The following is a 24,743-nucleotide window of genomic DNA, read 5'->3' on the forward strand; positions in this document are numbered from 1 at the left end:
CAATATGAAATCAGACATGCTAAGATTAAATAAAGCCTCTTAAGATATATTGGTGCATGGACTCCAAATAAATAAAAGCACACTGAATATAATTCTAAGTATTCATTTCTAAACATGCTCAAAAATTACCTTTGCCTCTTCAAAATATCATTAAAGAACATGCAAAATACCTGCCTATATGCTTTCATTTAGAGTAGGTGGAATGAGTATGTGGAAGTGACACCTGTATCCTACCTTATATAGATGTGTCTTAAATCATGACTTTCAATATAGTGATAAAATTAATAATTTGAACTGTGCTTTCATCCACTTAGAAAAATTGTGTTTTTGCTTTTTTCAAGTATCTCTTCTGTCCCACTATCTCTCTCTGTCTCTTTGGGATGCACTTATGTTAGGACACTTTTTTCTAATTTTCTTCTATGCTTTTTATTCTCTCTTCTTAATTTTCCTATCTTTTGTCTCTCCATGTTCCCTTCCAAAAATATACATTCTTCCTTGTCTTCAAGTTTACTAAGTCTCTGTTTTGCTTTGTCTACTCTACTTTAAACCCCAGTCACTGATGGGCCTCCCTGGTGGTACAAGGGGTTAAGTACCACACGATGAAGCAATCTGCAGCCTCTGCAGCATGAGTTTGATCCCAGCTGGCCAGAGAGCAACCCACATGGCGCAGCAGACCTCTCCTATCTCGCCCGCTGCTCCCCTCAGCAGTGAATTTCAGTCATTCTACCTGTTCTGTTCTCCATGCTGTCTCTGGTGAATCCTCTCAGCCCCCACATCTCTGGCCTGCACCCCAGCTCTTGTATGCATAAATAAATCTTTAAAAAAAAAAAACACCCAGTCACTGAGTTTTTACTTTACATTTACTTATTGTTTCAGTTCTAGAATTTTTTGATTCCCCTTAGAATCTCTTGTGCCATTTTCATGGTTTCCAGTTCTCTACAAAATTTCTTTATCTTGGCATTAATCTCCTTGAACATGGTCAGTCTAGCTGCTTATGCCACATATAGTGTATGTTCATATGTTATATATGCATATGTGCATTAAAGTTTGGTAGTGGTTTTGACTTTGAAACCAAATGAGCCTGGTTTAAAACCCTGTCTCTTACTTGGAAGTGATGTGGGTGAGAGATGTGGGGAAACTGACCATGGCTTACCTGGATTTGTATCTTGATTTTGCTCTTTTCGTCTCAGACTTGCCTGACTCCTCTGCCCCTTTCCTATGGCTCCCTGCTAGATGGTGCCTTAGACCTGTGGCAGGCTTTTGGGCCTCAGCAGCGCTGCTTTGGGCCAACCCTTTGGCTGAGCATTTACCCACGAGGGGATGGGTGACTTCGGGTGTTTCATTGGGAAACCATTTCCTTTCTCCTCTTCTTTCTCTATGCACAAAATTCTATTAAAGCTCTTACACACTAAAAAAGAAGAATTCTGTCTCTGACATTAATTTGATGCTTGACTGTGAGCAGATTAGTTGGCCTTTATCAAAATATAACCTTAGTTTTCTCAATCGTACATGAAAATAAAAATGGCTAGCTCACAAGTTCATTGTTAAGAATTAAGAATGAAATGTCTGTGATTATTATCATCATTTCTAACACATTAAGCAGACATTTTTTTTTTTGTAAAATTAGAGGTGACACGATGCAATGTAAAATGTCAAGGCTTTGGATGAGGATATTGTTTCCTCAAAGGCAAATAATCACACAGAATCAGGTATACTTGGTAATCTGCTCAGTTTCTCCAGTATCTTCTGTGTTACCCACGGCAGGTTACTCAGCCTCTCTCTTTCTCAATTTCCTCACGTTAACAAAGGCATTTGACACAAGAATTGAACCGTGCAAACGTTGCAGGGCTGATATGAGGATTCAGTGTACTATGCATAGTTTATATGAAAATACCGGGCATATAGTGGGAATTTGTCTTCAAACTTCATATATTTTCAGGTTTTTACATTTTGTTAAAATGGGTAGTTAGTAGGATGATTGAGTTTGCTGAAGCTGTAGCAAAACAGACTGACACAATTTTAAATGGCTAAGTGATTCTTCTTTTCCACCCCATTTGTACATAGTCTTTGATACTTTGCCACCCACGCGCTATCAGGAGACCATGAGTACCATCCTGACGTGGATCCAGCAGTCAGAAACCAAACTCTCTATACCTCAGGTTGCTGTCACCGAATATGAAATTATGGAGCAGAGACTCGTGGAATTACAGGTCTGTGGATATTGAAAATTCTCAACAATATAATGCAGGTCTCATCTGTCAAGTAATTACATTGTTATAACCTTAAAATAATATTAGAATTAAAATAATCAGAGCAAGCATGATCATTGACCAGCTGACTAAATGATGATGAGACTAAAAATATAATATCACGTGTGCTTGTGCCTTCTATCCATAAGACGTCTTCCTTGAAGACAATGATATATATGTCTACTTATGAACTGTATTTTTTCATTAGTATGTGTTTTCAGACCCATTGATTTTAATTAAAATGAAAGTGATAGTATTTCTTCCGTTTGCTTGCTGATTTATAACTCCTCTCACATTTCTAAACAGGAAGATGTAAAATCATTATAGTTAATGGAATTAGTTTTAATTTAAACACTAGGTCTTATGTAATGTTGAAATATGTTGAATTCTAATAGTTACATTTTTAGCAGCTTCATGTCGAGAACATGAGAAATGAAATAATAATATGAAAAATGAAAGGAAGGGCTTGGATTACTTTGCTTACCAATTTTGAAAATCCTGTGTGTGTATATCTACTCACATTTTATTTTCAAGACATGAAAACATTCATTTATCCTATTTAGCATCTGAGATGATATAGATTCACTTTTTGAGAGAAACAAAGAAAAAAGTTGAAATTTTACCACCATTATATAAAGTTTCCTTTTTGAGAATAAAACATTGCTTTTACAAAGTCATTTCAGAATTATTTCTTCAAAGAAATGTTTTATCTAAAATGTCCTATTTAGATTGAATATTTACTATAATGCCAAGTGGTAATTATTTAATCATTTTTCCTTTTTAGCTGTTTTTTTTTGTTGTTGTTGTTGTTGTTGTTTGTTTGTTTGTTTGTTTGTTTTGGTGATGTCAGGAAAGCTTTATTACTCATGCATGAGGTCCCAGACCTGGGTAGCCCCGTAAGGTCTGAGCACGTTTGTCTAGGGACAAAGGGCTTCTTTTATACATAACCATCTTACATTGATAACATTGGTCAGTAAGCACAAAAGTTTGTGACAAAGACAGGTAGTCAAGGATGCCCTTGGAGATCAGTCAACCTGGAGGCTCTCTGGCCTTTTTAAAATGTAACTTTGGGTAAACTTTAGGTAAACTCATCTAGATAGAACTTAGTGAGGCAAAACTTGTTGTTTACATTTACTTTGCAGTATTTACTGCACCAGACCTGTGACTCTTTTAGCAGGAAACAGGAAAGATTTCATTTGATTATTTAGCTGTTGTTTTTAATACTTAGAATAATTCCAAAATTTACTTTCAATATATGTCTTTATAGAAATATCAACTTTAAAAAATACAATAAAAAGAGACAGCTGTTAGGAGGTTGGATTCAGTGCACCAAAATGGTATCTGGATGAAGTGAGAGTATATTTTCACTGAAAAATACAGTGGAGGAGGGAAAAATGATAAATGTTATTGAGAAAAATATATGTACCAACTGAGAAAAAAGGAATTTAAACCCATGCAGCAAAAAATGTTACACCAAAATAAAATACCACAGAGATTAAAAAGTTAAAAGAAAATAACATTATATTATAAGCATAAACTTTAGAGAACTTTTTTTAAAGATTTATTTTTTTATTTATACAATAGCTGGGGTACAGGCCAGGGACATGGGAGGGTGAGAGGATTCACCAGAGACAGAGTAGGGAGCAAAACAGGCAGACAGACCTAAAGCACTGCTGAGGGGAACTGCGGGCATGACAGGAGAGGTCTGCCGGGCCATGTGGGAATCTCCCTGGCTGGCCTGGAATCGAACCCGTGCTGCAGAGGCTGCGGACAGCATCACAGTGCGGCACCCAACCTGCTGCACCACCAGAGAGGTCTAACTTTAGAGAACTTTTTAATAACAAATTTTTAAATCATGCAGTTGGGAAACACAGAAATCATTGGAAGCAATCAAAAACATCATAAAAATACCAGAGCAATTTAAAAGAAAAATGAGACCAAAGAACATTATTTGTTTGACTAAGGAGAACGCCATTAATAGGAAGTTGCCAAAAAGAGACATAAACAACCATTAAACTTGTAACTTGAATTGTAAAGGATGAAGTGCAAATTTACAAGATGAGATACTGTTTCTCACACGCTAAATTGCCAAGAACAAAACCAAAAACCTAAAAGCTCTAAGTGCCATTATGGCTGCAATGAGCTACATTATCTCTCTGATTTGGAAAATAAATTGAATGTAAATTTTGATGAGGAGAACTTTTCTATACTTTTGTAATTTTTTTTTAATTGTACATCTGAGCAATATTTCTGTGAAGTCTCTATCTTAGGTAAATAATCAGAATGAACTAAAATTATGCATAGCTGTAGATAAATTCATCATAAACATAGATTATAGTAGTCAATGGTTAAATGAACTAGAGGAGCCATTGAAATTTATATTTTTGAAAAAGACAATGACGTGGGAAAAACCTCACTGTAAAATGCCAAGCTGAAAATGTAGCTATGTGCATATTGGATAGTGTCTACATTATCAATGGGAGGAAATCATTTAATAAATGAAAATAAAAGTGGACCTTAAAATGAGCATAAGATATGCAGCTGTAAAATATGTGTTTGACACATTTGGAGAATGTTGTAGGACACACTGTAAAAGAAGGAATTATGTGTTGTATCTTGTATATAATATGACTGGATGTTCACTGTCTAGTTTCACATGGAAAAAATCTTGGAATTTATATAAAAATCATAAATGCTTGTCTATAACGTGTTTTTTTTTTCATTTTTATCATGAAACCTTATAACCAGAAAGTGACATTTAGATAAATATTGAGCAGTGAAAACTTTAAGCCAGGGAACCTTGTCATGATTATATAAGTTATATATTATACCTGTGAAATTAACTTCTTAAATTCTCTCCTCTAAATTTTAGTATACTACTACAAAACAACATCTTCTCAAAAATACTAAATTGTAGATACTTGGCATTCATAGACCATCCATCTGGTAACTTATTTGGGCTTGTGTTATTCTGTATATCAATATTATTTAGCTATATTTTTATCCAGAGAAATTAGAAGTTGTCTTGCTTAAGACTCAGTATAATTAAGTTGTTACCTGTATCATAAATGCCTTAACATGCAGACATGATGCAATAAAGTTACGTGTGTTGAAATAGTTCATTGAGATATAATTTTGGATATATTTAACATTGTTTATAAAAATAGGCTTAAATTTTTCAATAAAATATCAATGAGTGATGTGTAAATTACTGATAATAAAACATAGAATTTAAATTACCAGTAGATACTTTACAACTCATACTGCATCACCTATTTTTTAATTTTATTTTTAATTAATTTTTAATGAAATACCATTGTTTTCCATCCTTGCTAATATTTTGACAGTATAGAGTTTTGCCCTGATAGCATAGCAGTCATTTTAAGTATATTTAATTTCACTGAAGCTCACCAATGAAATTGCACAATGAAGCTTTATTTTTTCATCAATTAATATAAGCGTACTTTCCTTTTTAATTTTGAGGCTTTACAAAGCTCTCTGCAAGAGCAACAAAGTGGCCTAAACTATCTCAGCACCACTGTGAAAGAGATGTCAAAGAAAGCACCCTCTGATATTAGCCGGAAGTATCAATCTGAATTTGAAGAAATTGAGATCCGTTGGACGAAGCTCTCCTCCCAGCTAGTTGACCATTGCCACAAGCTGGAGGAGCATATGACAAAACTCCGAAAAATTCAGGTATTCGATATTTTACTTTTTCATTTGTTGTTTACTTGTGATGCATTGTGATTTTTTCTTTATTGCAATAGCAGTGCTTTACAGCACTGTGTGTGATTGAAAGTTACTGGATCACACCTCTTCAGATGTATGTTAGTAAAAAGCAAGCCATTATAAACTCTAAAGGCAAATAGATTTAAGTTACATAGTCCTTCAAAGTCAGTGATAACACCAAAAGATAACAGTCTTTCCAAAAGAGCAGAGTTTACTTATTTCTATAAAAATCATTAATTAAAATTTCTGCTTCTTAGATATATTTTAGAATTACTTATTTTTACCATATCAATAGGACTTAAGCATTTTTAAGTTCAATAGTTTTTCAAAACCAACCTTTTCTTTAATCTGGTTGTTCTTTAAAATATAAATATCATTTAGCTTATGAATAGATAAAAATTAACTATCATGTAATATATAATTTGTTTCATGAGCATATTCCACTTACAATCATATGTGTTAATTTTATTTCATTACCTTCCACCAACCTGAATACATGTTTGCCAGTATTAATCGTAAATGAGGTTAAAATGAAATGGTTATCACCATCAAGGGGCCCACATCCTAGTGAAAGAGAAAGAAAAGAGTATTAGTTTCCATTTGCTGCTGTAATAAAAACACTGCAGGTTAATGACTTAAATCAATGAAAATTTATTACAGTTCTAAAGTTCAGAAGTCCCACCCAAATGAGTCTCAGTGGGCTAAAATCAAGTTATGAGCAGGACTGTGTCCGTTATGGAGGCTTTAGGAGATAATCTGTCTTCTCATCATTTTTAACTTCTGGAAAGTACAGATCTTCCTTGACTTATAATGGGAGTGTGTGTCCCAATAAGCCCATTGTAAGATGAAAATGTCGTAAGTTGGAAATTATCTTTAATACATGTTATCTGCCAAAGACCATAAATTAGGATTAGTTTAAATGTCCTTAGAACACTTATATTAACTTCCAGTTGAACAAAATTATCTAGCGCAAAGTCTGTTTTACAAGAAAGTTTTGAATGCCGCATGTAATTTATTGAATAACATATTAATAATAAAAAACAGCCTTTGGAGAGCATCCGTTGTTTTCCCTCATCATCTCATGGCTGCATAGGACCTGCGGCTCACTGCCAATGCCTGGCAGCCTGAGAGAGTGTCCTGGTATTTATCACTAGTCCAGGAAAAGATCAGAATTCAAAGTATTGTTCTTACTAAATTCGTATCACTTTGTATCATCGTACAGTTGAAAAATCATAAATTGAGTGATAGCATGTTGGGGACCATCTATGCTTGCATTCCTTGGCTCATATCTCCAAATTCTGTCTCCAAAGCCAGCAGTGTAGCAGTTTCCAATCTCACTTAATTTCTTACACTCCTTCCTTTTTCATAAGGACACTTGTGATTCCATTGTATCTGGCCTGATAGCTCAAATTAATCTCCCCATCTCACATCCTTCACACATCTACAGAGTCCTCTTTGCCATGTAAGGTAATATATTTGCATGTTTTAGGGATTTGGGCATGAGCATTTGGGATGTCATAGCCAACCACAGGAAGTAAATGAAACAGTGTGGTAAATGTTACAACAGGCAGAAAAGAAATCCAACATAAACTGAAAAAGGGGTTATGCAGTGTTTTGGGAACATATGTTATCTGCATTTGAACATGGAGAATTGGGCAGGATATTCAATTAACTGCAAGTAAGTAGTTTAAGATTGCATATGTGTGGACAGTAATATGATATATGATTGGATAAATGGTCTGGGAGTCAATCATGAATGATCCTAGATGGCATGCTTTGAAATATAACCTATTGGCAATGGGATTAAAAATAATAATAGAATGTGGCACCATTACTGGTGTTTAAAGATGGAAAGATATAGTATTTATGTTTTCAAAATATCACTATGATAAGAGAAAAGAGAGAAGAAGTATACCAGCAGTAATGTGGAGAGTGGATTAGAAGGGGGTAAAACTGAGGCAGATAAAAAGATCCAATGCCATAATCAAGATCTGAATGAGGAAAAGGGCCATGTGGCAGAAGAGCAATCTAGACTCAAGAGACATCAGCAAGATGATAGTGTTGAAGTGCTTATATTTAGTCAAATGCGGTTTTACATCATTCCTATTAATCATATAGGAGCAGAAACTTTGAAGCACCTATTTTTCAATAACAAATTAAGAGAAAATAGCACATCTACCAGCATAGTTGAATTGTATGTAAATAAAGAAGTTTGCGTAACAGACTTTTGAAAAGTAGCCCAAAAAAAGCATCAGGAGAAAAATGCAATCTCTGAAAAATTAGTCTGAAAAATTGGCTCCTTAGAAAGGCTGATTTTTTTTTTTTTTTGCCTGATCATTACTTCAACTTGGTCAGACAAATAAGAAATTAAAAGCAAGAGTTTTCTCTTTAAAGATGACAAAATCCAGGTCTGTACATTCTCAACTGGAGAGACTATTTAAACTGTCAACTGTGGAAAACAATTTGTGGAAGTTCAGGTTTAGGGAGCTATAAAGACACTGTTACATTGACTTTATTGTTCATAGTTTGTTCTATGTTCTGTAAGGGCACATTGTTAGTATTATCATGAGTTGTTTTGTAACTTAAAATTTCTCTAGAGGGGAATATGATTTAATGTTCTCAAGAGTAGCATCATAAAACCACATTTGGTAGTGATATTTTATTTTTAACAATAGCAGACTTCATACGCCAGTGCTCATATAGTAGACCATAAAAATGCAGTCTTAGTAAAAATATTCTTTTCCTGAAGAGCTGCTTAGAGACACACTTCAAACATGGGAATTTTCCCTGGGCTTGCATTCAGATATATTACCACGGGGTATTGTATTAAGAGAAACCAGCACCCCAATAATGCCTTAAAAAAAACTCAGGCAATTTGCAGCAACATGGATGGAGCTGGAAGGGATCATGCTCAGAGAAACAAGTTGGAAAGAAAAAGAAAAATACCGGATGGTCTCACTCATAGTAGGAATTTAGAAAACCTAAATAAGGGACCAGGAAAAAGACTCATTATAATGAAGTAAAAATCAAAATCAACAAGCAACTATAAACCAGAGACACACTTGGTGGAGGGGAGGAGGGATCAGGGTCAAAATAAGGAAGGATCAGGGGGGTGGGAATTGTATGGGGAATATAACCAAGATGAAAATGCATACATTGTGCAAAAATGAAAAATGATATAAAAAATATAGAAAATAAAGGGCTTCCCCGGTGACGCAGCGGTTGAGCACTGGGTTGCAAAGCTGCCCGCAGCCTCTGCAGAGCCGGCTCATCCCGGCCGCTGGCGAGGGTCCCACATGGCACGCAGACCTCTCCTGCCGTGCCTGCTGCTCCCCTTAGCAGTGTGCTTCGGTCCTTCTGCCTGTTCTGCGACCTGCTCTGGCTCTGGTGGATTCTCTCACCCTCCCGTGCTTCTGACTGTACCTAGTGCTTGTATAAATAAATAAATCTTTAAAAATATATATAAAATAAAATAAAAAATGGGTCTCTGATTCCAGAATCATATACAAACCCTGAAGAAATGGATGGCTGAAGTGGATGTTTTCCTGAAGGAGGAATGGCCTGCTGTTGGAGATTCAGAAATCCTTAAAAAACAACTGAAACAGTGCAGGGTAAGATTTTTGTGTGATACTTATCATAGAAAGACTTTTATGCGAAGAATGTTATTTGATTTTATCAGTGGTTCTCAACCTGGGGTAATCTCCCCGGGGGTGGGGGGCATTTAGCAGTGTTTGGAGACACTTTTGTTTTTCAGAACTTGGGTCAGGGTAGATGCTACTGGCATCTGGTGGGTAGAGGTCAGGGGTGCTCCCAAACATCGTCCAGTACACAGAACAGTCTCTTACAACCATGAATTACCTGGTTCAAAATGACAGTCCACTGCAGGTGTGAAACTGGCTTATGTAAATGAGAAATGGATGAAATACTGTCTTTTAGTAAACCCTCACTTCACAATATTATTTTAATGTAATTTCAAGCTAAAGAATCCTTTTAGCTATTTTTAAATCTTATAGATTATTAGCCATACTATGTTGCTGTTTCCATGTAACATTGTGCAGTGCTATAGTATTACCCAAGATGGACTTTTGAAATTATATTCATTATATGATTGTCATGCAGTGGAAACAAAATAATCTAATTCCATAAAGATTTTCTCTGTACATATAAGCTATGGAAAAGCAAATCTACTTTACAAATAGCCTTCACGCCCATCATGCTATAAAAATTTGCTGTAATACCCAGCATTTAAGAACCAAAATCTTTTCAGAAATATTAATATATGAAGCCCATAATTTTCACACGTTTTCCAAACAACAAATAATAAATGTTTCTTTTTGTTTCTAATTTAAGAGGAAAACTAATTCCTGACCTCATTGTTGATATTAAAACCACTGCACATGATCATTTTTTGCAAGATTGAATTATATGTATGTATTTATTTCAGAATTTAAGGGACAGAACTCATGTGTAATACCATGGCTCCTAATAATATATTCCCTATCCATGTGGTAATTCTACATTTTTTAAATTTAGTTTTTTTAAGATGTATTCATTTATTTTATGCATACAGGAACTGGGGTGTAGGTCAGAGGTGCAGGGAGGTGGGGTGAGAGTATTCACCAGAGACAGAGTGGGGAGCAGAACAGAGGAATCTACTGAAATATACAGCTGGAGGGGAGCAGCGGGCAAGATAGGAGAGGCCTTCTGCGCCATGTGGCTTAGCTCCCTGGCCAGAGATCAAGCTCATGTCACAGTGGCAGGCAATACCTTGATAGTGCTGAGACTTTAACCTGTGCTCCACCAGGGAGGCCCTGTGTAGCATTACTAATATACTGTGGTGATACTTTTAGCTGACTTAAGTTGAACTATTTCCTTAGCTATTAGTCAGTGATATACAGACCATTCAGCCCAGCCTGACCAGTGTCAATGAAGGTGGGCAGAAGATAAAGAATGAAGCCGAACCGGAGTTTGCAGCTAGACTTGAGACAGAACTCAAAGAGCTCAACATTCAGTGGGAGCACATGTGCCGGCAGGTAGGTACCGCTGCTGTCACTGTGGCTTGCCTCTATCTCATTAAGATTTCTTTATTTCCTCATCCTTGTCCTTTATAAAGTTTACTCCCTATGTTGATGTTATAAGCCTGGTGACTTGAAACAAACCTTTGTCTAGCAGATGAAATATTTTCACAGTAGATATTTTAAACAGCATATATTTGTCTTATTGGGGTCTGAAAAAATGACATTCCTGAATAGAACTGTCATATTGAACACTGAAGTCCTATTCTTAGGCATTATTTTTTATTGAATATTTTCTCCAATGCATAATGTTGCAGTAATAATTGGATTAACAAAAGATAATTTATGCTTGTGAATTTGGTATAGAAATAAAGTGAATAATATATTTGTGTGCACAAATATGATAAATAATATTCACTACTTATTGTTAGGATTGACAGGTTTGACTTCTTCAATACATTTATTTGAATAAATGAATTAAGATTAGGAAATAGTTAAGAATAGCTCAGTGGGGAAAAAACAGGAAATATACATTCATACTTGAGTTTCTTTTTTATACAGCAGTGCATTTTATAGGTATTTATTTTAAATTTCAAGATTATATTAGGGAAAAGCAAATATATTCATGAATAGTGTAAATCAAATACTTCTTGTTCAAAAGAGAAAATTTTGACCTAAAGCAGCAATTACTTTTGAATATACCTGTAGTACCTTTTGTGAAGCTAATGAGAGGTTTAATTTTCTGTGTATTAGTGCTGTTCAGTCTTTTATTATTTCTGAGTAACCTTTCAAAGTTGAAAAGAAATCATGCCAAAAGGCAAAACTAAATTTGAAAAAGAAAAGAATTTAGAAAAGTAAAATTCAAGGCAAGTCACCCAGCTAATACCGTCACTGACAAATGTTCAACAGTTCTATTAACTCTCAGATATGATAGCCCGGGGCCAGCTAGTTCACATCCTCCTGGAGTAAGCCAGTTCCCAAAGGGATGTTCAGGAAAAAATTATTTCTTAAATAATAGATTATACCACTGATGTTTTTCTGGAAGGCCAATTTTAAAGGTATTTGTTGAGTGTTTTCAATGGATGAATAGAAATTATAACCCTGATATATTTAGAGCAAGGGGTAAAACAAAAAAGTATAAATTCAACAATATTACTGAAACCTCAAGGATTTTGCATGCTTGAGAAGTAGAATTATTAAAGCATCTCTATTCTTGAAATGTCCTTGCCACAGACCTGTGTGCTATAAAACCTACCAAGATTTTTTAGTGCAGGAGGAGAAAACATCTTAACCCGTTTTTTTAAGATGTATTCATTTGCTCAGCGAAATGAATGACAAGCTCTCCATAGATCCCAGCCATGCTCTCATCCCATTGTAGAGTATTTTGCATTTCTCTGAAGCTCTTTGGAATACCACACTGCCAGTGCTCTGACTTCATTGCCAAAAGAGACCAGGTGTTGAAGACACAGGAAGAAAGTATAGTAAAAGCCAGAAATCAATACAAGATTCCAGAGAGAATGGAAATGACGTGTAATGCTATGCATTATAGAAATGGCCACACACAGGAGGAGAGTGTGATATACTTTCTTGGGTTAAAGCGAGCTCCTTTTCTTGCTTTTAGATGCCGGAGGTTGGAAAAACTCAAATAATTAGGTACAGAATCGTCCAAATGCTTTCTATGTATGAAGATGCATTGAAATCCTGTGACCTGCTTATATCAGTATAATATGGTTAACATTACTTTAAATTCTGCAAGTTATATATCCAATAAAATTGTCAAGATTCTAATTATTATCTAAAGTAATGATCATTAATAAAATAACCCACAAATTAATGAGCCATATTAAAAAGAAGGAAGGGAGGGAAGGAGGAGGCAGAGAGAGGATAAAGGAGGAAAGGAATTTTTTTAATGTTACATAGTTTTTATGTCTTTATTAAATAAATTAATCGTAGACATGTAAATGCATGATTTGAGAGAAGTTCCATTGCATTTTTGTTACTTATTGCAATGTTTATCTTTGTAAATATATAATTATTAAACATTTTATATCAAGTATAAGTAGGGAATATGCATAGTATCCTCACTGAGTCTATAGTTTAGTAGAGAAGATGAAAAGTAAATGAGTTAACCCAGTATCACACAAGTACTTGATTTGGTGTTGATAAATGCTCTGAAGTAAGCTCTCTGACAGTGTGTTCTCATTTCACAATGACTTCCTGCTTTCCTTTTCTTTTGGAAATACTCACTCCTGGCTTCTTTTCTTGATTTAGTTTCAGAGCATAAAATAGTTTGTTTTCAACTATGACTGTTTGGCCAAATGCTGTCATTTTTTGTCACTTTGCCAACTGCCTCAAAATATGAAAGCAGAAGGGAATATCAAAGTCAAAAATTAACTTTCTACTTAGAGTTTCCCAGGCTCATTGACGATGAAGAATAGTTCTACCTTAATTAGAGTAATTGTTAGACATACTAGTATTGTCAGAGTGAAACATTTATTTGCATTTCAATAGATCAAGTACTACATTCACTTAAGAGAGTAAAGAAATTAAAAGTGTAACTATATCAGGCTTAAGGTGGTTGTAAAATATTGGAATATTATATGATGATGGCTCTGCACCTATTTAATGTTTGGTAAATTACCATGAACACCTAATTATACTGCAACTATGCAATATATGTTAAGAATTTACAGTTGCAATTCAGTTATTTAAAAGATGGAACTCAATTTAATCCCAGAGAAAATTGCTGCATTGGACTAGAGGTATTTTATAGAGTAAATGAGAGCCATTCTAATACTAAATTGAGACTTTTCCCCTCAGTGTAATATAAAAAGGTAAATTGTACCAAATATTTAACATGCATGATATTCTTTTTAAGTTTTGCTATTTTTTTCTGGTTATTAAATAATAAATCCAATTGTAAAAAGTTAGTATTTCAAAAATGCATAAAGCATGGTTAACGGGTGAATAGGAATTTGGTGGTAGGAATTTTGCAGGGACTACACCTGAAAGGAGAAAGCAAACTTTGTACAAAAATGAACAATGTTATTGAAAATATATGTGTGTGTGTATATATATATATTTTTTAAAAAAAGCACAAGACTCCTGTTACCACATGTACTGTCTTGCAACTTGCTTTTTAAACTTAAACTTCTATTATAGAACAACGTTTCAATACAGAACTACTGGTGACACATGATTTCCCAGTTTATGTATATATCACCATTTATTTAACTAATCCTTATTAAAACCATACTGGGTTTATATCCGATATGCTTTTGTGTTTAAAACTGATTGAGCAGCATACATGTAATGTTGCACACTAGTTTTTGCATGATTTATTTTAAATTAGAAGAGTAGACTCAGAGTTATGAACACTATAAATTTTAATTTTGTCAATTTACTGTCCAAAAGTTTGTATTTTGTTAGGTATTTGCTTCAACAGATATGAAAACATTTATTTTCCCACATCCCTGCCCAAATGGGACATTTTTACTAATTACTTTCTTGCCAATTTTATGTATGAAAATGTGCTGATTTATTTAAATTTGTGGTCATTTAATTATAGATACAGAACATCTCACATGTATATATGCCCACATTTTTTTTTCTGAGTTTTATGACTATGCCCTTTATAATTTTTCTTGTTCTTCTGACCTTTGAGAGTTCTGTAGGTATATGATAGTTAAAATTTGAGAATGTTTAAAATTATAAAATAGTATCAAGGAGCACAAAGAATTACTATTTTTGTGTGCCGATGTATTTACTTTTGCAACTGGAACATATTTTGCAAAGAAATTGCTTTTCTTCTATTTTCCATTCATAGAAATGAAATGCCACACACACTAGCTAAATTATCATTGTAGGGAATCTATTGTTCTATGAAGAGTTCCAAGTAAATGGCTGTGTCTTAATTTTACATTTTGTGAAATTAAATGCATGGAATTACCATGAGTTACATTTTTCATTTGTATAAGCTTTTAACCTCTGTTTTTTTTTTTTCTATCTAAGCATTCTATTACTTACAGACTGCTTGATCATAATTTAATGATGTTTTGTGACTTGCAAAATTCATTCTTTCTTTGTTGGTTTGTTTTCTGAAAGGTCTATGCCAGAAAAGAAGAGTTAAAAGGAGGTTTGGATAAAACCCTAAGCCTTCAGAAAGATCTATCAGAGATGCATGAATGGATGACACAAGCTGAAGAAGAATACCTAGAAAGAGATTTTGAATACAAAACCCCAGATGAATTACAGAAAGCTGTTGAAGAGATGAAGGTAAAATAAGCCAAATTAAACAAAGCAATGAAGCAAGTTATATGAATGCAATGAAAGAAAGAAGAGAAAGATGTGCTATCACTCGAAATTGTGCTTCTGCACAGTCTACTCTTTTCTCAGTTTGATAGAAGTTGATTTTTAATTAATTTAGCTTTAAGATTGATGTATATTATATAGACTTCCTCAACTTTTTATTTTAAGGCATTATGCTGGATACATACATATTGACAATCACTGTTAGAATATGATTCCCTTGAAATTATATTGTATTAAAAGATTGGAATCCTCTAACCACATTAATTCTTTCTAGTTGATGCCAATTCAAACACAGAATATATTACAATATTATTGCGGAAAATGATGGTGGAAAATGTACTCAATGGGCTGTATTAATTCAGGGGTTTAAAAAGTTTTCTTAGAATTTGGAAGTACTCAGTATTTTAACTGAAGGCCTCTAATTTAGATTTAGTTTACAGACCTTTCTCTTGAAATAAGTGGATAAAAATATTAACATTGTTTTAAGGCCAAGGTAACTTGTGTCTGTCAAGGCCTTGGAGGTAAGGTTTGGTGTTGCATCTACACAATGGCATTTTATTATGGTCTTGGGCAACTCAGGAATCAACAAAACCCTCTATTTTATTGTTTGTAAGTCATCTCATGTCCTAACTGCAATGTGTGAATGAGGATTGAAACTTACATGCATGAAAATTGCCTAGCCCAGAACAAGCAAGCAATCATTTGCAGCTATAATGATAATTATTATCTTTATGTACTAGAAGTAATACATAATCTAACCATATTCTTTACTATATAAAGAGTAATAATCACACTCACCAGAAGCTAAGTAGAGTTACCTTCTTTAGAACCCACTGTCATCAGTTTGTAATTTCCAAAGGTAGCACTTTGAAGTCAAATGAAATTAAATTGGAAAGAAGGTAATGTTGCCTTACCCTATCAACACTAACCCTGAGCATTTCTTACATGTTTTGCTGTAGAAGCTACCCAGAAAATAGTTGAAGAGGCTATCACAAAATTTGCTGTTCATTTAGTACATTAGCTGGCGGGGGTTTGATATAACTTCTCTCTCAGGCAATTTGCAAAAACAAAACAAAATTTGTTTCTGTATTGAAAGGAAATAAATCAAGAGTCTTTCTTATACAAGAGAAAGTTAAGCCAAAAACAACCTCTGGGGCTTTAATGAATATGACCCCTGTAGAAAAGTCACAACAAACCTTGTATAATTATTTTATTTATTATTCTAATTAGGCATTCACAATCAAAGTTGTTTTTTCAGTCTGTGTTCTGTTAATGTGAAATTAAATAGTAGTTATAAACAAAAATTGGTTCCCTAGGAAGCAATGTTTAGTTTACTAGAAATAAAAGATGGTCTTAAAAATGCAAAAAAAAAAAAAAAAAAAAAAAAACACTGGATCTTTGGCTTAAGGCCTCATGACAGAGCAGAATCATTTTGGAGCCAGATACTGGGGTTTCAAACCTGCTTTGACTCTTTGCCAACTGTGTAACCTCCTGTGAGTTTCAAAATCCCATTGAACTTTGATTCCCTCATTTATGAACAGGGTATCAAAATAACTGCTTTTCAGAATTATTACAAGGGTGAAATGTGAAAGTCTTAATGCAATGCCTGGCACAAAATAGATGTCCCAAACTGGATAATTATTATTACTGTTATTATTATTATTATCACCTTTTACCCTTGTAATATTATTAAATAATGAATAATTGCAGTTAAGGTGGCAGTGGGGGGGGGTGGCTGGATGCTCCTTTAGAAAGAGTTGACTTGTAGGGAATTTTGAGGGATTATTTTTAATCTGAAATATGAATCATAAGAAAAAGCCAAACTTAAACATTTTTATGGAAACCTATTGCTGTCAGAGGGAAGAGCTCCTGTGAAGAACGTTAGCCTAATTACTAAAAGAAAGAGCTCTACCTGCCTGAAGAAAGTAAGATGGGATAAATGACCTGAGATTTTGAGAGCATGAATAGACAGACAGGTGTCTGAACACAGGAGTTATGTAGAATATTGAGGGGTTTTCATTGAATGTCTTGTAAAGTCTTAGTTGGAAGAGCACAAGGGACTGTGGTGATGGGTCCCGGGTGCTGTGGTGGTGGGAGAGCTATGGGGACTACGCCTGAGGGGAGAAATAAAATAATATACAAAAATGAACAACGATGTAAGAAAATGAATAAATACATTGAAAAATTTTAAAAACGTAATGGCAATTCAAATCTGGGAAGCAGTATGACAGGTTTTACACTGTGAGAACTGTCTAACAATCACAAGTTTATTTTATATCATAGGAACAGTGAGTCATTGATATCAAAAATGGTATTCTTTACAGGGGAACTTCTGGTCTTCTGTCGTTTTAACCTAAAAATATGTAGAACAATCTATGTGCTGAGGAAGGCAAAAGCTGGCAGTTTGAATTACCTCCCTGATTTCTAAAGAGATGCACCATGGAGAGAACTGGTCGCTATTGTTTAAATCTTTATCCAGTCATTACTGGGGATGAAAAGTCTGGCTTACCCAGAGGTGGTAGATTTTTTGCATAGCTGCCTTGCAGACTTCAAGTCTATGCAGGTGGCTTTGCTTTCTTGTGTGCCAGAACAGGGAGGGGGGGTTCCCAGAACATTTTCTAAAATATTCACAAAAGTTTCAAACAAGGGAGTATAATCTGACTTGGAGAGATCACCATTTGGAAAAAGGTACTTAGAAAGCAAATTAGTCCACACATCTCTGCTGATCAGAAAAAGGAAATCTCTCCAGAGAGGTCAAATAATTTAGTCATAGTCACAAGCTTTATGTGTTTTAGAACTCACATGATTCAATTATGTCTTTAAACCCATCCCAAACGTCTCTAAACTATCCTGTCCCATTCTGTCCTGTCCTCTTCTGAGTCACGTGACACCCTGTACCCTTGCCCCTCCAACCCCTTGTGGCAGTTCTCATCACATCTTCTATCATGGAGCTCCTGTCTCAGATGCTTAGTTAGCCCACCAGCAATCAGATTGTGTGCTGCTGCTCTGTTTCTTCCAGTTCCTTCTTTTGGCTCTCGCACTCTGCCAAGCCATCTAGCCATCTTCCCTCTCTCCTTGAACAGTTCCCTGTCTGGCCAACCACTCAGTCAACTCAGATCCCTGTTACTTTTCCAGCACTTGAGAGTAAACTGTGTCAAACTGAAATTGTTTTGCTATCAATCCCTGAAATGGGTGGCTTAACCAAGGAGTCCACATTGATTTGCATGTTTAAATGCTCCATCTAGCTGTAAAATCGGTGCAATGTGAGGGTAATGTTGAAAAGAGGAAGAGCCCGGAAGCCTCTGGCAACAACAGCAAAGGGAGTTGGCAAGAAGATCCCATTTCTTGCACTTTCTGCCTGCCAGTAAAGGTAATCTCTTTAGGTCTGTTTCACTACCTAATGTGCAGCCGTGGTGCCTTGTCCAGGCTGCCACCTGTGCTCATACTGACAGCAAATTTATCTTCTTGTCAGAAGAGACTGGCAGGCCTTCTTTGACTTCTTTCCCTGCCTGACTCAAAGCAAAAAGAGAGACCTCCTGCTTCTTGACTTTCTCCCCAGTGTTTTACTCGAAAGTGATAATGCTGTTTTGACCCTTTTGTAGTCATTTTTTTTCTAGACGACTGGTCAATAACAGTCTAGATCAAAATCAACAAGCAACTATAAACCAGGGACACACTATAGGGGGAAGAGAAGGGAGTACGATCAAAACAAGGGTGGTAGGAATTGTATGGGGACTATAACCAAGATGGAAATGCATACTTTGTGCAAAAATGAAAAATGATGTAAGAAATATATAAAATAAAAATAAATTAAAAAATAATAAAATATCAAGTAATACAAAAAATGTCTAGATGACTATTTTCTAGATCACTACTTAAAATAATTTGCCTAGAAAAATGTAATGCTTTTCTGTTAATATGAAAGAGCATATTGGGCAGTATTTGATAAGCGACATTTGATTTCAAAGTTCTTTGGAGGTCCTCAATTGTTGAGGACTGCGGCACCCGAGGGTCCTTTGGTGTCTCTCAAGAAAAGAATTTTACAAAACACCAGAGTGAAACCAGCGACTACGTGTATTAGGCAGTGCTAGGACAGAGCACTGTGGGAGGCAGCAGGCTTGCCCTGAGCTGTAAAGCAGTAGGCTTTTAAAGTCATTTCCTGTCTGGGTGGAGAGGGGTCCTTCTTAATTATACTTGGCCTTGTTCCTGTCTCTCCTACCTGTTCCGGCTTTATTGGAACTACCCCTCCCTCCCTCTTTGAGGTGAAGGAGGGGGCTGTAGTTAAAAAAAAAGACTTCCCAGGCCTCCTAAACCTGCCAGACCTTACCTGGTCCTTGAAACAAAGCAATAACCTGCTGGACTGTGCAATGGCAGAAGTGCAGCTGTGCTCCTCTGGGGGAGTGTGTGAAGGCCCTTTTCTCTCCCTGATACAATGGCTGTATGTTAAGACTTTATGTTAAACCCTTTTCTAAAAGCTACAATCTCAGTTTTAACAGTTTTCTTCCTTTCATTTTTAATTTTTATTGATACTGTAGCTCTTGGCCTAGTGCTCCCTGGAACGAATTTACATGCATTTACTGTTTCCTTTGTGTGGGTGACAGACTAGAGCAGTGGTTTTCCTAGTTGAGTGAGCATTTGCAACACAAATCCTGGAAGATTTGTAACACTGATCTAGGCTCCACCCAGCATTTCTGATTCAGTGAGTTTGGGGTGGAATCTGAGATTTTCTTCTCATTTTCAACAAGTTTACAGGTGATTCCAAGAATTAAGTTCCAAAGTGATTTCAAGGAAACTTACTTTGAGAAACTGTTTTGCAATGTTGGCAGTGGAAGTTATCTGAGCTTATGATGGTTGGATTATAGAGATAAGTGGAGTAAAATCTAATTTATGATGAGGATCACGTGGAAACTCTACCAATCATTTTGTTTTCTTCCTTTTCTCCTATCTTTCTTCTCTGAATATTTCCTAATTTCTCAGCCTGTCTTTTTAATCACGAGGGCCCAAACATCAAGGAAGCAGTTGTTTTCTGTGCATTTTTTGCTAGTTGGATGGGCTGTTTTTAACCTGTATTAAATGTAACCTTATTCTTTGGATTCACTACAGTATGCTCCTTCTTCATCTCATGGGGGATTTAGGATGGGCTTAATGGAAACTATGAGGATGAAAAGATGTAACTCTCAGGATGATTTACTTGAGCTCTTTGAAATGAAACACAATCTCACAAGGTTTTACATATAACATGTCTGACATAGCACACGACAGCACATGCTAAGTAATTAATGGTTGTTAAAGTTGCTTCTCAAGCTAAAATTACCATGGTCAAAATATGACTAGTATAGAAACAAGCTCAGTGATGCCAAAAAAAAAAAAAAACAAATTTAAAGTTTAGAACTAAAATTTTCAATAAATTAAAATAAATGAGGGTGATCATTTAACAGTCAAAACAAGTTGCATTTAATATAATAGTGCATACTTTTAAGTCATTATGAGACTAAGTCCAAAGACATAGGGTGATTGTGTTGAAAATGTAAAGCCATTTTATAGTTGACTATGTTTATTTCCTGTCTATGTCCTTTTACTCTTAACCATTGCACTACATGTAGACCTGCTAGAACTTTCATTTTTTTACCTGAAACCTTGCTATGACCCCCAAATCCCAGTTTTCCTACCTCTCTGTCAGACTTCACGTATTAGGAAATCTGTATTCACCAACAGCACTCAAACAGTGCTGGGAGATGGCATATAATCTGCTCTGATTCCTGTGTGTGATAGCCCTCAGGCGTGTGTGCTCAGAATTTCCCAGCAGAATTAAACTGCAGTTACCAACAGCAGTCGCTGGCTTAATATATACACCCTAATAATCTTTCTTCCCTTTCCTCATTCCCCTATCAGTATTTCCTTTACTATCAAATTTGTACTCCTTATGCTTGGAAGCTGATCTCAAGACTGGCCTTTGGAGTAACCCAAATGAAAGATACAGTATGTGTGTTTCTAATAGGTATGAACATGGAAGTAAAGAAGTATAAATACCATCTAGCTGAAGACCACCTGTAGTTGAACAAGTTGGGGTTATAACATTTGGGGAACCATCGTTGTGTGAGTAAGAGCCTATTATAGGATTTGGTTTTGTGCTAGTTGATTTGAGGGAAGGGTTAAATATATTTTTTTTTTGGATTGCTTTTCTTCAGTGAGTGAGTGTAACTCCAAACTGGGTATCTTAAATATTTCCTAGAAGGAGGGGAAACTAGAGCGAGGCTGAAGGTGTAATTAATAAAGAAACCGAGGATAGGGGAGTGTTTGGTATTTTGTGGTTTGGACGTTCATGTTTTGTCTTCTAACATGGTGATGGAGTGGTGTAGTTGTCTTGATCTACAATGGTAATGAAGTAGCCTTGTCTGATGGTAATCAGTGAAAGTTTATCTTCAACAGAGAAGACCAAGACATAGCTGTGAGTGCCAGATGAGTTACCTCATGTCAGAGGCTGCTCCTCTTTTACTCTTCCTTAAATATTTTCTGTTACTGAATAGAACTTTTTTTTTTTAATCACAGTATGGTTCTGAATATAACATTAAGACTTTTCTATGTTAATTACTTTTTGATTTCACTAATGATACTTGTAATGATTTTGATATTGATGTTATTCATCCATTGAGTAATTTATAAGTGATTTAAATTCTGAGCTATGAGATATTTTTGAACTTAAAATATTTGTTTCTTGTTTCATATATCAATATATATGCATATATATATGCATTTCTGTGTTTGTATCTATCCATAAATATATACCTATTTCAGTCTACTTTTTTTAAAGATTCATTTATTTATGCTTTCAAGAACTGGGGTACAGGCCAGAGGCATGGGGTTGGGAGGATCCACTAGAGATGGAGTGGGGAACAGAACAGGCAGACCGACCGAAACACACTGCTGAAGGGAGCAGGGGGCGAGTCAGGAGAGGTCTGTATTGTTGCAGTGGCTGCGGGTTCCTTCATAGGTTGTGTTTTAACCCCTTGCGCCACCAGGGAGACCCCTGCAGACTACTTTTCAAACTATTATAATTAGGACTTACTACATTCTGATTGCAAAATATTCCTTCAGGTCTCCAGTTTTTACTAAACCTAAAATTATGGAAATATCTGAAATCAGTGTTAGATTTATTTTTATTAGTGTCATTCTGGCAGGGATGTGAGGTAGAAAGTACATGCTACATAGGGATGCATTTTGGAAGGAATGCATTGCCTTACTATTGAGAGAATATTCTTTATTTTTCAGAGAGCTAAAGAAGAGGCCCAGCAAAAAGAAGCAAAAGTGAAACTCCTTACTGAGTCCGTAAATAGTGTCATAACTCAAGCTCCCCCTGCAGCACAAGAGGCCTTAAAAAAGGAACTTGACACCCTGACCACCAACTACCAGTGGCTCTGCACCAGACTGAATGGGAAATGCAAGACTTTGGAAGTCAGTTGCTTTTCTTGATCTTTATTGATTATGTATGTTAACTTATGTCCATATGTGAGACAGTGATTAAGCATGTGATTCTCTCACGTGACTACTTAGGCTTGAATTCATCACACAGGCACTCACAGATTGTGACTGAGCCATTGGCTTAACTTGGATAAGCCAGGTGCCTGTCTGTAAGAGAACATAAAAAGAATGCCTATTTTATAAGATATTGATAAAATCAAATGACATTTCGATTTAAAGTACTTAGCCTAGTGCTCAATAAATGCAAACAGTTATCATTCTAAAAATATTATTCCACTGTCTTCTGGAACATCTTGCTCTTAAGAAACCTGCTGTCAACTTATTGTTCTTCCTAATTTTCTGGTAATCTTTCTTTTTCACTTTGTCTTTGATACTAAACATATTTATTATAAAATTACTGAAAATTGTTCTGTTAGGTCAAGATCATGAGGTATGTGATTTTTACCATTTTTGTAGCTGTCGGCGTCCTTTGATAGTAGCAAATTATCTCTTATGCCTTATAACTGTTTGTTTCTCAGCTCACTTAGAGCAATAGTAATTGTTTTTACTGTAAATCTCTTTAGCTGTGCACTCTCAAAGGCTTCTGTTTATCTCTACCAGGGTTCTAAAGGAGTTATGTTGTGTGATGTAAAAATAGGATTCAAATTCTTTATAGGTGGATCGTTGTTTTCCAAACCAATCCAGAGGTTTGTTCGCTTTCTTGCTAATTCCCTGTTCTGCAGTTGATGGGGATTTTGTAGTTCTTGTCTCTAGACCAGGTAGCACACAGCTCTATGCTTTCCCATCTTGGAATGCGTGAAACCGATGGCTGGTTAGTATTGACTATTCTAGCTTTTTTTTTTTTTTTTTTCTGTATCCGGGAGTCATACCAGCATTTTGTTAAGTTTGGTTTCCCAAACTACTACTTGTGCTTTGTTTCTGCTCCCTGCTGATTTTTCATGCTTGTTTCATATGTAAGTTATGAATTTAAAATATCTTCCTTCACATTTAATCTGTTACTTCAATATGACTGTAACTGTGGGTGGATGGGGGTTTCATATGAGCTCCATGTACCATTTTGAATGGAAGTTTCCTTTTTTGTTTATACTCTCTTCAAAGCCACTTTGAATTCTGTGATTTCAAAGTAATTTTAAGTTCCAAACTGTTAAGTTTAATCCTTATTCTTAGTGGCTTTTAGAGCCAATTCGGGCTGCCGGACTATATTTTATTTTGCAAAGGTGACCTGCAAACCTGATACTTTCAGCCTCTGCAGCTGTGTCCTTCAGATGCATTGAGGACACAAGAGGCCATCTATCCTGATGGTTAAATCAGCAAGGTAGTTCATTACCTCAATCTGCACCAAAGTTAATAAGACATGTTACCAATGGCATCTCCTTATCTTCAAAGCTCTAATGTACCCTCGGGTATTTAAGGAGACATTTATATTTTCCCACTGGGATCTTTGCCCAGAAGGAAGACAGCCTGTAGTCCAGCAGGAGCTGGAAATGACCCAGATTTAAGATTTCTATCACCTTTTAAAGCAAAATACTTAATTTCACTTTCTGTGATAAACTGTACATAAAATACCAAGCAAGTATCGTGGGTTGGCAAGGCAGGTTAGACTGATACTTTTCATTAGTTACAGAGGGAATGTGCTCCATCACTTGCAAGGGCTCTGAGCAAAGGTGAAAATATTTTAGTTTTTCCTAAAATACAGCTTCTTCCTAGCCTTTATTTTTGGTGGTGGTGGTGGTGGGGTAGCAGGTACTGGTGACTGCACTACTGTGTTTATAGGTTTGCCAAATATTTACAATCTCAAAGCTAATGGAAATTGCTCATTTGTATATTTTTATCCACTGTTGCATCTTCCTGCTTTTTCCCAGGACATATAATTGCAATCTAGAAATTGTCCTTTATTCTTTTGCTTAAAAATATGAATATCTTGCTCATTTTTTTTTATTTTGAGCATTACACAAAATAG

General features: G+C 35.5%; 1 protein-coding gene across 1 annotated transcript in view; it reads left to right on the top strand.

Annotated features, from left to right (window-relative positions):
• DMD (dystrophin) overlaps positions 1-24,743 on the top strand; it is a 1,988,221-nt gene that overhangs the window by 748,628 nt on the left and 1,214,850 nt on the right. Inside the window, 6 exon segments of the mRNA XM_054695791.1 lie at positions 2,065-2,210; positions 5,733-5,945; positions 9,476-9,589; positions 10,856-11,011; positions 15,098-15,268; positions 22,574-22,756. Coding sequence (XP_054551766.1) covers positions 2,065-2,210; positions 5,733-5,945; positions 9,476-9,589; positions 10,856-11,011; positions 15,098-15,268; positions 22,574-22,756 — 983 coding nt within the window.

Source organism: Talpa occidentalis, unplaced genomic scaffold, assembly GCF_014898055.3.
Source record: "Talpa occidentalis isolate TD23 unplaced genomic scaffold, MPIMG_talOcc4v2.1 talOcc4.15, whole genome shotgun sequence".
Taxonomy (NCBI): domain Eukaryota; kingdom Metazoa; phylum Chordata; class Mammalia; order Eulipotyphla; family Talpidae; genus Talpa; species Talpa occidentalis.